This window comes from Xenopus tropicalis, chromosome 7 (assembly GCF_000004195.4).
Source record: "Xenopus tropicalis strain Nigerian chromosome 7, UCB_Xtro_10.0, whole genome shotgun sequence".
In the NCBI taxonomy this organism is placed as follows: Eukaryota; Metazoa; Chordata; class Amphibia; order Anura; family Pipidae; genus Xenopus; species Xenopus tropicalis.
Genome location: NC_030683.2, coordinates 36,788,961 through 36,807,623, shown reverse-complemented (window position 1 = coordinate 36,807,623; position 18,663 = coordinate 36,788,961). Strand labels below are relative to the sequence as shown.

Here is an 18,663-nt window from a genome sequence, read left to right as displayed (position 1 = left end):
TCACTTGGCCATGTTTTACTGGCGACAACCCAAATTACATTATGCCCTGCCCAACTGATGATCAAGCTGCACCTCTCTTGGCTTTTTGTAAAGGCATGATAAACTCAGTAGGACCCTTATGGGAGCTGACAAGAATTTGAAGGCTGAGTCTCTGTCTTTAATGAATTTGGAGAACATACATACATACATACATACATACCTTAAACTTCAGTCAAAAATAATTGAACATTGGCAGAAAGATCCACACATTCTTGTGAAAAAACTGTTGATATTCCCAATCACTGTGTATTCTAACATTTCGGTCCTTGTTAGGACCTCCAATGTTTTGGTCCTCGTTGGGGCCTTTATCAAGATCAAGGTCCTCATTCAAGATCCCCAGTCAAGATCAAGGTTCCAATGAGGGCCAATACATTGTAATGCGCAGTGATCGAGAATAAATCAACATTTTTTTCACAAGAAGGCATGCAATCTTTCTGCGAATATACAGAATATAATTTCCATAAGACAAACCCCCACAAAACTTACCTTAATGTGGTTGGATTTACATTTCTGGCTGCAGTGAATCATGGCAACCAAAAAATACAGGAAGTGATAAGATCTGTGATAAAAAAAATTTCCTGGGACCCAAAACAACAGATGTATTTTCATGTATTTAATGCCTATCACAAGTTATTAACGGTTATAACCTGCTTGTTCTTACAATAGGGTTGGTTTTAGAACTGAAATATCACTTGTGTAGTTGGAATGCTAAGGCATGTGACAAGGAAGGCCAGCAAAAAAAGACTGAAGAGTGGACGCAAACAGGAATAAGAAAATAGATTCTCAAGTGTAGTTCTAGAATTACAGTGCCAAATTTACTATAGCAGAGTCTAATTTAAAAACTAGCATTCCTTTATGGTGCCATTCACTGTGTCTGTGCTGCCAACAGTCAATGGGCAATGGGCACATTCTGAACATTCATTCTACACCTGGAAACCCACCCTTGTACCCTCCAGTATTCCCACATTATATGCATTATACCAAAACACAGAATAAAAAAACCCCAAGTTGAGTATACGCTACATGTCATCGCTTTAGTGATTTACGATTATAGGTATCCGCTTAGGGCAAGAATTTAGTTTCATTGCAGAGGAAATTTTTGCTGGCACAAGCCGGGCTGATCTACTGTTGACGTTTTAATAGTAATGTTCTTTACTTCTGCTCTTCTGATGAAATTTGTAAACTGTAAATATATATAATCAGGGAAAATATAATCCTTCAGTTTAGCTTTAATCTCAGTAAAAGACAGACAATATTTTCTGCTTCACGTGAAATTCCACAGAAGTGTGCAGCTCTAGTGAAGTCTTTAATATGAGAAAAGGCAATGAGTTAGATCAGTGATCCCCAACCAGTGGTTTCGAGAGCACTTGGATGTTGCTCCCAGTGGCCACAAAGAAGGTGCTTATTTTGAAGTTGGTCTAGGAAGTTGCATTTTGCAAAGAATAGACTGCTGTTACTTTGCATAAAATGGTTATGCAATATGTACACTGTGCCACTGTAGTCGCTTAAGTTCTCACTAGAGTGCTCCAGTTACATTTCTCTGCATAATATTGGGGTTGAAGGGAGAGTGATGACTTGCTGCAGTTTCAATTTTTGCCATCAGATGACACTGTTCATCCATTTAGTGCATACTATAATCAAATCCAAATATGGGGAAAAGAATATGGTTGTGCTGTGCAGTGCCAGTGTTTGCATAGTATAGACAGAATACAAAGTTGTTATGAAACAGCTAGGCACACTAAATTAAGTGTAAAAAATGCAGAAGATATTACTTCTCATAAAAACCTTACGTGTATCCTGCATAGATGCGGTTGCTTAGTCATATGCTAATCACACACAAATAATGTAAAAATATTTAATATAATAATATAATTTAATATAAAGGAATATTGTCCAGTGGGAAGACAGCGTATTTAGTATCCAATAAATAAGTGAAAGCACTAGCAGCCCATGGAACATATAGCAGCTATAAACATAAAATAACATAATCACCTTATATACCAAATAGAAAATTAATAGCAGGAGACATAAAACTCATACGCTAAGCCTAAGGGTTATTATTGTACCTAGTTTGATTTTTTTTTTTATATAAACTGGGGCACATAGCATGGCACAGGAAAAAAACACCACCCCTATTTAAGCCACACCCACTCAGGTTCAGCCACATATATTGTTATTTGTTTTGTGCATATTTGTGCAGAAGCGGGTGAGTTGTCCAACTGGTCCTCATTATAAAACGATTTAAAATATTTAGCTTTCTCCTCTTTCCATTCTGTAACACAACATTCTTCAGTGCAGATTTATGTTTGAATTCAAATTTTTATCTATATATAGAATGTTTTTCCACATGAAAATGTGAAAAGGGAGTATTTTAGTTTGGTTTTAAAAAGACTGGGGGAGGATTCTCTTCGGAGGAAATCAGGGGGGGCATTCCAAATGTAAGGGGCAGCAAGGCAGAAAGGTTTAAGGCGGGAAACAGCAGTAGTAGTGGGGGGGCGCAACCAAACGATTGCTCTGTGAGGAACGAAGGAGTCGGCCAGGAACGTACAGAGACACAAGGGAAGAGATGTAGTGAGGAGCAGAGGAATGGAGGGCTTTGAAGGTTAAAGGAGAAGGAAAGGCTAAGTCACTGGTTAAATGGTCCTAATATGAAGCCGAGTTAGGGTCAAATTTAGGGAGAATGCCCTTATTTGATTTAAGATTTGAAGAGAACACAAACTAACTTTCCTGAATATTTTAGAACCATTGTAAAATGGCTGATAGAGTTATGTTTTTAAATATCTGTAAGTGCGTTATAAACTAAACGGGGCCTTGATTAAGTGTTGCACCGTAATGGGGCTCAGACCGAAAGAAGCAAAACAACCTCCCTGCAGATGAGTAACTCAGAGGTTTTCCCTGTCCAAGTTGAGTATTCAGAATACTAATATGGCCTACTTCTCATGCAGAACCTGCAGGGAATCGTAATTTTGAACCTCTGCCATTACAGCAAAAGCAAACACTTAATGAGGATGCCCCAGGCATAAATATTTATGTGATGGAACGAGAATAATAAATCCCCATGCACTCCCATTTTGCTTAGCCTGCTAGTCTTTTCACTTAACAACCAGCAAGCTGCCTCTTACTTGGAGGATTGGTTAAATGACTGAAGCATTCCAAGTAAATGGACAGCGATAGCTTTTCATTGTTTTGCCTTAGTACTACTAAGCTTGGGGTCATTAGGAGGATTTTTGTAGCATTGTGAAAAAAGGCAGTGGGAGCACCCCACCCCATATGATTGGCAGACTCAACCACCTAATTTGTGTTTGATAATACTGAGATAATACTGCCAAAGCTGTTTGCAGCCAATTACTAAAAGGCCAATGTCACAATCAGGCACGTTGCCAAATGTTTTTGTAGCAATGGCAAATGCTTGAAATATGCCCCGCAAAACATATTCGTAAGCGCACCCTCCCTGGCAATTAATTACTACTGCAAAGTTTTTCTAAGGCTTATGGCACACTAGAGTTTTGGGCATTGCTCAGAGCAGGGCCAAAAGGTATCGGCACTGAATGCAAACCCTAGACGATCATCCGCCCCACTTGCCATGTAACCACAACCACCTTGGCACCCCCTTACTCTACAACTCTCTCCACCAGCATCCCACCCCTGCTCGCCACTTGCTAATGCACAGAAGGCAGAAGAAGTATGTGTCTCCCACGGTTGCACCCTAGGCACATGACACTTCTACCTACTCATAATATATAGACACATGTGCCTAGGGTGGCAGCGAAAGCAGGGCAACCCACAGGTGTCTATATATATATATATATATATATATAAGAATAAAAATAAGGCACTAAACCACCCCACCCACCCACTATTGGAGATTTCTGTCAAATCTTAGTATTGGGGGTGCTCCATCATTTGGCTATCAATGCAAGTGTAGTACAGGAACTGTTCTGCGCATGTGCCAATTGCCAAGGATGGGGTGGCCCTTTCAGCTCTAGTGCCTAGGGTTGCATCGGAGTAGATACAGCCCTGCCTGCTTCTGCTGCTCTCAGAAACATCAGTGGTTAAAATGCCTATGTATAGCTGTTACAAGGTGATTATGTGAATTTAGCTCTCAATGTAAATAATGACAAAAATCAATCCAATCATAGCACAACCTACTAGGTGCGAGTACATAGTAAGGAGGTAATGGATTGGCAAAAGATGCTAAAAGCCAAGTGTGCTTCCTTGTCCTCCCAGCACTTGGATTGGGAGATACACACACATACAGTACTTTTTTCCTCTCCTAAATCTTCTTACTGACTCAGGACTAGCATTTATTTTGGTTCCATGATGCCTTACACTTCATTTTCCCTTACAAACCCTGCTTTGCTAAATGATTTCCTCAAATATATGGAAAAAATGGCCACCCTAAACGCTAAGGGATATTGCAATAAAGGTTCCTTCATAAATGGTTGTGTTCAATATTAGTTGAAAATTTGGCCGGTTGAGTGTCACCCACCCCACATAATATTGCACTGTTTCAAACAATCAGCTAAGTCTCCTTAAACTGTATCATCTGTATCAAATGGCTAAAGGCAGCAGTGATCTCCACCTTTTCCTTGGTCAGTTCTGAGAAGTTTGTGGATCATGGGTTATGCCTATTGGCATTGCCTTAAATGCCTTGACTTTAAATCTTTAAATGTTGGGATTAGTGAAGTAGACGTTAGAAGGAAATGGAACTGCTTGCTATCTGAAGTTATTCTCTGGAGTGTTTACTGCTGAGCAGCTTAAGTGTCAGCTATTTAACTTTAGGCAGATTCATTCTCCCCTCTCTTCTGTTACCTATTCTTCTTAAAATCAGGCCAATGGAGGAGGTAGTCTGATGTGTTGAGGGTACTCTTGGGGGCTGATTTACTAAGACACGATTTCGAATCCGAATTGGAAAAATTCCGACTGGAAACGAACATTTTGCGACTTTTTTGTATTTTTTGCGATTTTTTCGGCATCTTTACGATTTTTGCGTAAAAACGCGAGTTTTTCGGCGTCTTTACGATTTTTGCGTAAAAACGCGAGTTTTTCGGCGTCTTTACGAAAGTTGCGCAAAGTCGTGATTTTTTCGTAGCGTTAACACTTGCGCACAAAGTCGCGCCTTTTTTCGTAGCGTTAAAACTTAAAAGGTGCGACGTTTCGCGCAAGTTTTAACGCTACGAAAAAATCGCGACTTTGCGCAACTTTCGTAAAGACGCCGAAAAACTCGCGTTTTTACGCAAAAATCGTAAAGACGCCGAAAAAAACGCAAAATTACCGATCATTACGAAAAAAACGCAATCGGACGCATTCGGCCCGTTCGTGGGTTAGTAAATGTGCCCCTTGGTCTCTCCTTACACTAAAAGAGATAAAATCTCCTGGTTACATAATATGAATTTTGGTTCTTAAAGTTACCTCCACACCTTAATAATTATGTAGAGTTTTACCACCCCTGGAAAAATACCACCTGACCCACTTCATTTCAGGAGCTCCCCTTCTTTAGTTCAAGCATACCTGGCACCAAAATTGTCTGTGAAAGGTTGTGATCAGTCTGCATCCTTCTACCACTTTGCAGAAGCCACTTTTAGGAGCACTAAGGGGTGCAAAAGATAGACTCTTAGTGCTTATTAATCAGTCATCAATAAGCACGTGTGTCCAGGATCTTGCTGAGGCCTCATGCTTGGTCACCAGGGGAGCATGGCAGCCATGTCCTTACCATCTGTCATATGTCTCTTTTCCTAAAAAACAACTATGTTGGTTTCCCAAGGCCCTCAGCCCCCAGGGCATCTGGACAGCTTCACAGGCTGTATGTCCACTTCAGCTTATCATGGTAGATGGGCCTAAATAGCATTCCACAAACATTTTTTCAGAATTGGTGTAATCCTGTGTTACTTAACAGGAAAGTCGGGCAACTGCTTCTACAGCCTGAGGTACACTTGGGAAGGACCAATATTTAGTGGCCCACATAGTGCTGAAAGTGAGGATTTTCTCTAAAGCACAAACAAATCCTCTCAACTATATTGTTTTCCAGTCATTTAGGAGGTATCACTACTATCTCAATGTTCTCAAGTAAATATATGACAGCTTTACAAATACAAAAAGTTCATAAGTTTATCAGTTTAAAAAAATGCCAAGTTTATTTTTGTAACAGTTTCTGAATGCAGATATTATAATTTACTGTACTGAAGTCAGAAGAACATTTTGTCAGTAGCAATATATATATATATATATATATATATATATTTTTTTTTTTTAATTTTTTTTTTTAAAGGAATGCAATGAACATGTATGCGCTTTGGGTCCTACGGGAGAAAAGCGCTTTACAAATGTTTGTTGTTGTTGTTTTTGATGTAGGGAAGGAGGCTACACTGGGCAGGACGTTTTTGACTGGGGAGCTTCCTGCGGGCTACTGGTTCTGCAAAGCTTTCAGAGTGAAAGAGCAGTTTAATAGAGTAGTTCTTCTTTATTTTAACATTTAGTATAATGCCATGATTTTCTGAGGCAGTGTGAAAATAGTCTTCATTTTTTATTGTTTGTGGTTTTGTTAAGCAGCTCTCTGTAATGCTTGTTTGGCTATATTTGGACAAAACCCAGACTAGGGTTAGGTATAGAGCATGGGTTATACTGCGACTCTCTTAAACACGATGGGCCTTCGCAGATACTATACGGAGCAAGGGTGTAGTGGAACTACATCTCACTGTAGCTTTGTAGTGCAGAGTTAGTAAAGATGGACGCCAGAAGGTTCTTGCAGTTCAACTATAGTACAAGTTTATTGTCCAAGACAATTGAAATGATGCAGGGTTAGATTACATACTCACAAATGCAGATATGGATGATACATACTTTGAGGAACAAGAGAGAATGCACACCGGTTTATCCCATCTCTTGGTAGAGTCTGGGCAGGGTAAATGTACCTTTCAGCTTGATACCCCTTTGGAGATAGTCTCGATAGATACCTTATTCCTCAGGTTGATAACCCCTAGCATGAGAGTCCTCCGGGTGAGTAGGGTTTAGTCTAGCCTGAATCCTATCGCTACTCCGTGGCCCTACACTGAGGCAACATTGCCTGATGGAAGGGTACTTCCAGAACTAATTCTCCTTGGTGGGGCTATAAAAATGCCCTTGCTTACTGCCCTCTACTAAGTTACTAAATCTCACTCTCCTAGAGAGTGCTATGACTATATCTGCTGATCTTACTTAACCTCGTTCACGGGGCCCTGTCCCCGACTTCTCCAGAGTGGATGGTGACACTCTGGGGTAAATGGCTTTTCTGGGGCCTAGTTCTGCTCCCAGGTACAGTAGTCCTTCACCTGAGAAGCAGTGACAGCCAAAGAGGAAGCCACACCTCCTCGCTAGACACTATGAGACTGCAAAGGGTGTAATCAACCAAAATAACCAATAGGTATAAGGCATAGTGCAAACTAGATACATGGGACTTTGCCCAGTAATAGCAGAAATCAGGAAGTAGTAGGGTTTAAAGCCATATGGGCAAATTAACCCTATGGGTCCCTACATCTCTTAATTTCAGCATCTTTACAGTTGCTAGGGTTGAATTTACTCTAGCAACCAGGCAGTGGTTTGGATAAAAGAGTGAAAGATGAATATTGAGTTAGAGAGGGTCCAGAGAAGGGCAACCAAGCTGGTAAAGGGTATGGAAAGTCTCAGTTATGAAGAAAGACTGGCCAAATTGGGTCTGTTTACACTGGAGAAGAGGCGCTTAAGGGGTGACATGATAACTATGTATAAATATATAAGGGGATCATATAATAATCTTTCTAAAGTTTTACCAGTAGGTCCTTCCTTTGTGGCAAATTAGAGAGGCTTCAGATGGGTTTTTTGCCTTCCTCTGGATCAACTATAAGTTAGGCAGGTTATATATAGGCATTATGGTTGAATGTGATGGATGCACATTAGTTTTCTAAAAGCATTTGAAAGCTAGAAAGCAGCAAACGAGGAAGGCAAATAATTAAAAAAATCAAGACTAATTGAAAAGCTACTAAGAATAGGACATAAAGCCATTTTAAAAAAAAAAAATAATAATAATAATAATAAAATATTCATAACTGATATTTACAGTAATACTAAATGAACCATGATGCCCTGGAAATTCTCTATTTAGAACAGGCAAACAGCTTTTAGTACTGCTAAATCACACTCTTCAGAATCCAGTTGTATTTCATTGTGGTCTTTTAAAACTGGCTTTAGGGCAAAGAATAAAACCATGATGCACTCTGAGACCTCCACTCACTGTGCATCATGGTTGAACTTGATGGACGTATGTCTTTTTTCAACCCAACTTACTATGTTACTATGTTACTGGAGAGCAGGAGAGGTAGCAATGAAGAAGGATGAAGACACAGAAATAGCCAGCTATTTAGGGAATAATGTACCGTATATACTCGAGTATAAGCCGATACGAATATAAGCCGAGGTACCTAATTTTACCTAAGAAAACTGGAAAAACTTATTGACTCGAGTATAAGCCTAGGGTGGGAAATGCAGCCGCTACTGCTAAGTTTCAATAATCAAATAAATAATAAAGGACACTCATTGTAACCCCCTGTGAACTCTTCATAAATATATCATGTTGGCAGCTGCAGATTAGGGAAAGGTGGATGGAGGACCCTTTGACCATCCTGCCTTGAAGAGTTACAGCACTGCTGATAACTTCAGGGAAAGAAAAATGCTACAGCAGCAGACAAAAGCAGGTTTTACTATGGGTCTAGGTTAAATACATAAGTAACTGACTGAACAGGTGCTGCAAAAGAATATTGTGTGACCTTAAATAAACCTTCTTTTTTCTACTTTATCTCTAGCATGTGAGCTCCAACAAAACCAAAAGCCTCTACTGCTTTACATACATGAGAAAATCTATTTCATTTTGTTTTGTCTGCTAAAAAATACATTACCGATACAGACAGCAATAGACCTTACAATAGATAATGATTATTTTGCTAGTTATTGTCTCATTTGAATGTTTAATTAAATGTGACTTCTGTTCTGTCTGCATGAGGAATTAGAGCTACTCTTGCATCACCTGTTCTCTGTGCTCTCTCCCTCTGTATGCAGACGTGTATGCAGCCCCTGTTCTCCCTCTGTATGCAGCACCTATGCGCTCTCCCTCTGTATGATAAAAAATTCAGTACAGATTCAGCAGTAGACCTCCCTCTGCGCTCTCCCTTTATTCTGTGGGTGCTCCCCCTCTGCATGCACACCAAAATCCTGGGCAATTAGAATGCAAATGAATGAAATCCGTAACGTCCGTTGCTCGGGGGGGGTGCATGCAGAGGGGGAGCACTCGCGTCCTGGGGGGGGGGTTTGCGAGCAACATCAGCGATTTCATTCTTCAGTGCAAGTGCGTGCGCACACGCACATACTCACGCACGCACTGGCATCCACGGGGGGGTGCGATTTCATTCATTTGCATTCAAATTGCCCAGGATTTTGGTGTGCATGCAGAGGGGGTGCACTCACGTCCACGGGGGTGAGGTGCGAGCAACGGACATCACCGATTTCATTCTTCAAATCCATATACTCGAGTATAAGCCGAGGGTGACTTTTTTTGGTGCTGAAAAACTCGGCTTATACTCGAGTATATACAGTACCGGCATTTTTAAAAATCACTGAGAAGTTACATGACCATATAAAGGCATGTGGTGGCAAGCCAGGTCCCTTCAAACAGGTTATTCAAAGGGGTGTAAGTTAATGAGGTTCCATGAAGTTCTTGTATTATATAAAAGGTATATATTATAATTAATATTCAATAATATACTGAGGAGGAGGTTACTGCATTAAAGAATTTGTGTAATTGTAGCTATTTTTTCTCCTCAGTATATTATTGAATATTAATTATAATACATAAGTTTTATATAGTGATGAGTGAATGTGTCCCGTTTCGCGATGGCGAAATTTTTTTGTTGCACGCGCCTTTTTTTGTCGATCATGTCCATTTTGTCGAGGCCACAACTTTTTTTTGACGCTGTAGTTTTGCAAGACAATTCGGCAATGGCGTAACGTGGAAATTAGCTGTGAATCCATGTCTGGCAAAAAAAAATTCTCATCACTTGTTTTATATAAGGAGAAAAAATAGCTACAATTACACAAATTCTTTAATGCAGTAATCTCCTCCTCTGTATGTTAATTGAATATTAATTATAAAATATACATTTTATATAATACAAGAACTTCATGGAACCTCATGAACTTACACCCTCATGAACTTTCACAAACTTTTCCAATCATTTCAAAAAACAAAACCTAACAAAAGAATTCAACACTAATCAGTTTTATGACTTTATGACTTTTTTTTTTTTTTTAAACTATGACTTTTATGCTTTAACATTATCTCCCATAAACAATTTTAAAAGTCCCTTAGGCAGTGTGAGTTTCTGGTAAAACAAGAATTCACATTCTCCTTTTAAAGATTTTAAGCAGATTTTAGATTTTAGAGAACAAGAAGGAAAATGTCAGTGATTGTATTCACTCTTTTCCCTTTCATAGGAAATAGATGATAGTGGCAGATAAAGTGAGCAAAATAAATTGTAGTAATAAAGATAATCAAAATGTCAACATTCCATGTAAGTAGTCTAAAATGAGTACAAAGCTGTCAAAATTCATTTAAAACAGTTTGGCACACTATCATGAAATAGTCCTTTTTGAACTGTAGAAAGTTGAAGAAGAGGAGACATTATCCAGCTTGTTTAATACCCAGGCCCCTAATAATGCTAAGTTCTAAATTGAAGAGATCGAAGAGGTTATTATCACGTTAATTAACACAAAAAAGTTATATATTAGTGGTATTACAGGTATGGGACCTGTTATCCAGAATGCTGTTGGACCTGCTAAAAATCATTTAAATATTGAATAAACCCAATATGATTGTTTTGCCTCCAATAAGGATTAATTACATCTTAGTTGGGATCAAGTACAAGGTACGGTTTTATTATTACAGAGGAAAAAAAAGAAATCATTTTTAAAACTTAGAATTATTTGCTTATAATGGAGTCTATGGGAGATGGCCTTTCCGTAATTCGGAACTTTCTGGATAACGGGTTTCCGGTCTGTTTCTGGTAAAACAAGAATTCACATTGTCCTTTCCATTATAGTAATTTTTTTAATCTTATATTTTTTGCCACAGCAAAACTCTTTTGCCTCCCATAGGAAATGAACTAAAGTTGATCCAAATTTGATCCAAATGATCCAATTTGTTGGTTATTAGCTAGACCCCAATAATGCTAATTTCTGAAAGTGTCTGAAAATTTGCTTTCATAGTGTTAATTAGAAACTCAACAAAATTATAGATTGAGTCAAGGGGAAAATGTTTAAAATAAAGACAAATACTCCAAACAAGAAAAAAATTCAATGATAAAGAGAATGAATCTCAAATGATTATAAGAGATGTGGGAGCTGATGCATAGATGTGCTTTGTTATTCTGTATGCTAATGTGAGTAGACAGTCTGCTTTTTAGATTTTAAGAAAACGTATTATATGAGATACATAAGAAACATGAACTGCATTCTCTAAGCCTCATTTACAAACCACTGGGCAGGGTACAAAATGCAAAAAAGAGATGTAAAGAGCCATGTTTTTGTGCTATGCACTCTGCCCTGCAGTTTGCATCTGAAAGCACTGCCCTTTGTGATCCCAGAATGAAGAGCGAGGAGCTGCACCTCCCTAGCAATACAGCGCTGCCTGCATTCATAGGAGTTGGACAGTGGCTGCATGCGGAAGTCTCTTTGGACACCCCGTTTGTGGAATGATAGTTCCATGCCTGTGGCATTATAGTTCCAAAATAGAATAGTATAAGAAACTGTCAAATCAAGTCTCTCCATAAACAAATGTCCCTGTCACACAAGGCCTATTCTTCTTCATAGATGATACGATTTTAGGTCAGCAAGACCTGCTAGACCAAGAGCCACCTACCAAGAAGCCAAAGCTATAAGATAGACAAACATAAATACAAGAAAAAATATGCAATAGCCTGTAACAAAATAGAAACAAAGACTGTGAACCAAGGAGTGAACACAAGGGTAGAGTAGTTAGATAGATAGAGAGAGAGGGAGAGAGGTTTTCAATGAAGTGTATCACAGAAAAGCCTATACCGAATGTCTTATGTTAGTGCTACTTGTTTAGCCAGTGGGCAGCACTTTATAAGTGTGTTAGGTGTGAATGCCATCCACATGAATTTTTTTTTCTTTTCTGTAATTTGGATCACCACCATTTAAACCTACTTAAAGACCATTTAAGCATGAAATAAACCCAATTGGATTTAATTTGTTAGTGAAATAATAATGTGATAGAATAAAGAATACATGTATATTATGTGTTTTAAATACATGTATTAGGTTTTTAAAAAAAATTAGAAACCAGTTTTATTGTTCTTTTATAGCATTTTTTACAATTTTGAAAGCCCTCTAGGCAGAGTTTCATACAATGAAAAGCCCATTTCTAAAACGAAAGGGTTTTAAGCCAAGGAGAGATGGCTGATAAGAGGCCATCAAAAAAAGAGAATGTTGACAGGCAGGTTTGGGAAAGCAGTCCTTTATAAGGTGCCTACACACTGTATGACTGGACATCCCCAGAAAAAGGGCAGCCTCTGAAATGGTAAGTGTCATAACATGGTAACAGGCATTCTGTACTATAGTTAATGTTTTTCAGATTGTTTCTGTATTCAACAGGGTTATGGTATATAAATCCATTTTTGTTTCCCCTGTCTTCTAGGGCAAGATGTTGGTATATAGCCTGTTGGTTTTTGCCCTTGCATTTCCTGCAGGGCACGCTGGTTCATGTGGTGAGTAGTGTTGAAGAGAGACATATATCTCCAAAGTTGAATAGATTGATATTTTAATTGTTTTGTCTCGTTTCAGTTTTATTCATTTACAGCTTAAATATTTTGTTTGTACAATCTGGTGGATGCTTGTTTTTATAGTCTGTTCTATCTTCTGGGTTATATCTGTGAAAACAGAGTATAGTGGACAAGAATCCATAATCTAACCTTTAATGAAGCTAGTACTGATTCAATACTAGGTCTTGTCTGTTGGTAATACTTGTTATTATAGGCATGACCTTCCCATACCACAATAATAGGATGGTTTCATAAACAGAACAGCAACGAACAATAGAAAATCTTGTAACACTACGTCTTTATGTTAGAACAAGCTTCAATTTCTGAAAAGAAGGAAAACATTTTGAACCTTCTGGCATGCTGGACAGAGGATAAGACAGACAACAGCAGGTCCCGTTTCAGTGGCTCTCCAACTGGTGATATGAGCTATGGATACAGGAGCTGCAATGAAATCAAGAGCTCAGACCCATCAGCTCCTGGTAAGCCTTTCCTCCTTTGTGAGATCAGATTGTGTCCTCTTCATTTTTATTTATAGACTTTGATAAGCATGACGTTGTTTGAGTCATTTTCTTTGCATTGCAATGAGTTTTTTTCCTTGGACCCTAATGCATAGTGGACACCTGTAAACTAATATATTTGTAATATTAATGTGTGGGAAATCTGCCCATCTCAGCACCTCTGAGCCCAAATAATCCAGCAACCAAGAACAACTGTTTAAACTTATCCACATGAAATAGTACATGATAACTTTAAATATAATATGTGCATTTTTAATTTTCAGTAGATTAGCCAAAGGGTCTCTCAAGAGGTTGAACTGGGGACCTTTTTTTCTAATATCTAATAAGTTGTTCTCTAACATTTATTTTCCTTGACGTTGCTTTGAATTAATCTAATGTTGTTATGTTCCAGATGGCATATACACACTGGCCACTGAGGATGGTGAATCCTATCAAACCTTCTGTGATATGACAACTAATGGGGGTGGTTGGACCTTGGTGGCCAGTGTTCATGAGAATAACCTGTACGGGAAGTGCACTGTGGGGGATCGCTGGTCCACACAGCAGGGAAACAATATACAAAATCCAGAAGGTGATGGAAACTGGGCAAACTATGCCACCTTTGGGCTACCTGAAGGAGCTACAAGTGATGACTACAAGGTATTAGAATTTATTGAAGTTATTGGATATTTTACAAGTAAGGGATAAAACATAATATCATACCTGGAGCAGAAGTGCATTTTAAGAACCAGGCAGTATATGAGAACGTAAATTTTATTCCAGAAGATTTATAATACTTTAAGATTGTGAATAATATGTTAGCTTTTTTAAACTTAATACATTTATCTAAGCTTCAGTTTTGCCCTTATTTTATCAGAATCCTGGCTATTATGACATCCAGGCTAAAAATCTGGCTTTGTGGCATGTGCCCAACAACACTCCAATGGTTAACTGGAGGAATTCATCAATTCTGAGATATCGCACACAGAATGGATTTTTTACTGATGAGGGAGGAAATTTGTTTCAACTCTACAAGGTAAGAAATGGACAAATAAACGTGACAACAATGGCTTTTTTAGTTTTATAAAGTTTGAAGACAACCCTGGAGCTACTGCCTGTTCAGGAGGTGGTGGTAGTTCCAGAGTTCCCCTGCAGGGTTGTCTAGCACAACTATATGGAAATGCAAGGAGTGAATTTTAACTCAAGTACCTTGAAAGTGGCGTTAGGTGCAACTGTCTTCAGGGAAATTGCTGGTACAACAACTGCACTTACAGGGCTATTATATTGATTTCTCAGTTCTCTATTATATTGATTTTAAGGCTAGAGACTAACAAGACAAGCTGAACAAAACATGAATTTATGAAATTCTATAGATAATCTAGTTTTGTATAATGTTAACAATGAAAGAATATGGTAGTCAGTGGACAGTAGACAGCTGTTTACTTATGTCCATGTTATAGGCAGACAGCACTCCCGAGTCCAGGTTATAAATCTGCCTTTGTTTTGTCTGTTTGGCTGAATACTGTCTGTGTTCCTGAAACATAAGGGTAACTATTATACTAATTTCAAGAAAGATGAACATTTTTGACATTAAACACTGTCTACATCTCTTTTTTAGAAATATCCAGTAAAGTATGATATTGGTAAATGTCTAGCAGACAATGGACCCGCTGTGCCTGTAGTCTATGACCTTGGCAGTGCAGAGAAGACTGCATCTCTCTATTCACCAAATGGAAGAAGTAAGAGCTTTTTACTGTGTCCATTATACCAATGGAGCATGTACAGCGGTAGGAGTCTTTTCTTAGTAGTTCTACATTAACAAAATGTTAATCCTGTTAAACAGATGAGTTTACAGCGGGCTTTGTCCAGTTCCGAGTTGTCAACACTGAGAAGGCTGCACTTGCTCTTTGTCCAGGGGTGAAGGTGAAAGGCTGCAATGCAGAACATGTAAGTATACACATACAAGGGAAAATATACGGCATATTATGGCAAATGCAATAAACTAATATGCCCATTTCAAAGGCCAAAAAAAACTACCGTATATACTCGAGTATAAGCCGAGTTTTTCAGCACAAAAAATGTGCTTAAAAAGTCATGCTCGGCTTATACTCGAGTGTATATGAGCTGCGCTGGCATTCGGAGCGCAGTTCGCACACCCCCCCTGTGAACTGGGCCGGTTGTGCACGCACGCGTGCCGGGTTCACGCAGGGGGGGGGGGGGTGCGACGTATGCGGCGTAAGCCAGCGCAGCCTACACAGGGGGGGGAGGAGGGAACTAATTTCTGCCACGCGAACGCCCGAGTTCACACGGGGGGGGCTGTGCAACATGTGCACCGGTTGCTAGCGCAGCCTACACGCGGGGGAATCTAATCTCTGCAAAGCGAACGGCCGAGCTCACACAGGAGGGGGTGCAACGTGCGCAAATGCCAGCGCAGCCAGCGCGGAGGGAGTTGCTTAGTTGCATGATGGACAGATATTGAAATATTGATTTAACACTGAAATAAAATCTTAAATTATTTCAGTAATGTAATTTATGATTTGGGGTATTGCACATGAACATTTTTAAAAGGCCGATGTATTCAGGAGACATGCAGTATTTTGTTCAAAAGAAGAAAAGTGTTCAGAAAGAATAGTTATCATTGATCCCATGAGGCTAACTTTCTTGTATTTCCCCATGCACAGCTTGCTACTTTTTACTTGTGTTCCTTTTATATGCCAGATCAGTCATTCTTTCACAGGAGCCATCACGTCACGTACATCACGTACAAACAATAAAACTTTGAAGGTCCCTGCTACTACCAATGAGTACCTATGCCTGTAATAAGCCTCTGGCTTCTCTGCTATATGAATGTTCCTTTGTTGTCACTACTGCACGCCAAATGCCAGCGCAGCCTATCAGTGCAGCTGATATTTTCATCCCCCACTAACCTTATAGTTGGGGCTACAGATGGCCATTTTTAATTGGCTGCTTCTCACCTCTAAATGAGCTATTACAGGTACCATGTCACTAGCTAGTTCTAAACATGGACCATTCTCCCTACCTCATTATATAACTCTCAGGGTTTGAGCCATCTTCATGGTATTGATTCCATGGTATTAATTCCTGAGCCTTCCAGATGGGAGTGAGTAAAATTATTTTAGGCTTCATCCACCTTTCCCTAATCTGCAGCTGCCAACATTATATAGTTATGAAGAGTTCACAGGGGGTCACGCCGAGTGTCCTTTATTAATTATTTGATTATTGAAACTTAGCAGTAGCTGCTGCATTTCCCACCCTAGGCTTTTACTCGAGTCAATACGTTTTTCCAGTTTTCTTAGGTAAAATTAGGTACCTCGGCTTATATTCAGATCGGCTTATACTCGAGTATATACGGTAGATAAAAATGACTGTACTACCTAAATGAAATGAACATGTTTAAAGGAAAACCTTATCCCCAGTATGAACACTTAACCAACAGATAGTTTACATCATGTTAACTGGCTTATTAAAGTATCTTACCAAACAGGAATATATATATATCAGTAAATATTGCCCACAAACATCTTTTCCCTTGAGCCTCCATTTGGTGATGGTTTGTGTGCTCCCTCAGAGATCACCTGACAGGAAATAATGCAACTCTGTAACAGGAAGAAGCTTGAGAGTAAAAGGCAGAACTGTCCATTAATTGGCCGATGTGACCTAACATGTATGTGTGCTACATACATGGCACATACAACGAAAAAGTATATTTTTCTAAAAGGTTTATTTAGATGAAGAGGGTTTTACATATGAGTTGTTTTATGTTTTAATTTTTATAATTTAATAAGACCTAAGTGTTTGAAGGTATAGATTTCCCTTGAGTTAATGACAGAAACTGACCAATTTCCATTTTTCAGCACTGCATTGGAGGAGGCGGTTACTTCCCCGAAGGAAGCCCCAGACAGTGTGGAGACTTTTCAGCCTTTGATTGGGATGGCTATGGGACACACGCAGGATGGAGTGCAAGCAAAGAGATTACCGAGGCAGCTGTGCTGCTCTTATACCGTTAATGTCATGCAATGTGGTTATACATTCTGTCAGATTAAAAAAATTACAATTAAAAAATAAACTAAAATGAACTATTTCCTGGGACTTTAAGTGCCTTTTTTAAAGCTTTAGTCAGTGTTACATTAAAGGAGAAGGAAAGGCTAAGTCACTTGGGGGTGCCAAAATGTTAGGCACCCCCAAGTGACTTAGATCGCTTACCTTGTACCCCGGGCTGGTGCCCCTGTACGGAGAGAACAGCACCAGCCTGGGGTACCTGTAGCGCTTCCTACTTCCTATTCAATCCTATTCGCACATGCGCAGTAGAATGAAAAGCCGAACTTAAACAAGAAAGTCGGCTTTTCACTCTACTGTGCATGCGCCGACCGACGGATTTCGCCGGCAGAAGAGAAAGGAAGGAGGAAGCACTTCCTACAGGTACCCCGGGCTGGTGCTGTTTTCTCCTAACAGGGGCACCAGCCCAGGGTAAAAGGTAAGCGATCGAAGTCACTTGGGGGTGCCTAACATTTTGGCAGCCCCAAGTGACTTAGCCTTTCCTTCCCCTTTAAGCCATTGCCTGTCTTCACTAAAGATTAGCGTTTATCCCACATGTTTAGGCAATAAGTTCAGTATATTGCATTTCAAGCCATATTCAATTTTAGGGTTGAGTTCTCCTTTAACTCCTTGTCCATATAATGGGTATTCCTTCACTAAAGACCAGAGTTGAATTTTTTAATTTTAATGCATAAATGTAAATACTGTGTATGTGTAAGTGTGCTTGTTTCTGGAGTTTGAGTTTGTTTTCATTGCAAGCCTCAGTTAATTCACAGACCAGGTTTCTGCCACCAAATTGGCCCCTGTGCGGTCAGTTTATGAAACCACATGAACAAGTGTTTGAAATGTTATTAGGAAAAATGCTGACCATCTGGATTAGTTAGTTAATGCCTTTAAGCAGTCTGTATATTGTGTGTTATGAGTTTTGGCATTATGGAGTTACAGGAGGTACATGACAAATACTGGGTCCTCAGATGCTGAGGAGAAAACGGAGATAAGAGCTAATGTTGAATAAGTTCAATTAAGCATCAGGGATGTAAATCAGGTCTGGACTGGGAGTCAAAATAAGTCCTGGCATTTCAAGCATACTGAGGCCCAAACAGTCCCCAGCAGCCCAAGAAATAGTGATTGTCTATGGCATCTTATAGCAGCCCCTCTGCATTTGATTTGCCAGAACCCACAGTTTGCCCATCCCAGCCTGAATTAAATGGAACCATCATGGGAAGCTG

General features: G+C 39.4%; 1 protein-coding gene across 1 annotated transcript; it reads left to right on the top strand.

Moving 5' to 3' along the window:
* The first annotated feature begins 12,617 nt into the window (after positions 1–12,617).
* On the top strand, positions 12,618–17,461 carry itln2 (intelectin 2). The gene is given in 8 exon segments (NM_001171513.1): positions 12,618–12,640; positions 12,758–12,827; positions 13,190–13,360; positions 13,791–14,038; positions 14,256–14,414; positions 14,997–15,117; positions 15,222–15,325; positions 17,254–17,461. Coding segments are annotated over 8 exon segments (1,029 nt in total). The 5' UTR covers positions 12,618–12,637; the 3' UTR covers positions 17,407–17,461.
* The last annotated feature ends 1,202 nt before the right edge of the window (positions 17,462–18,663 follow it).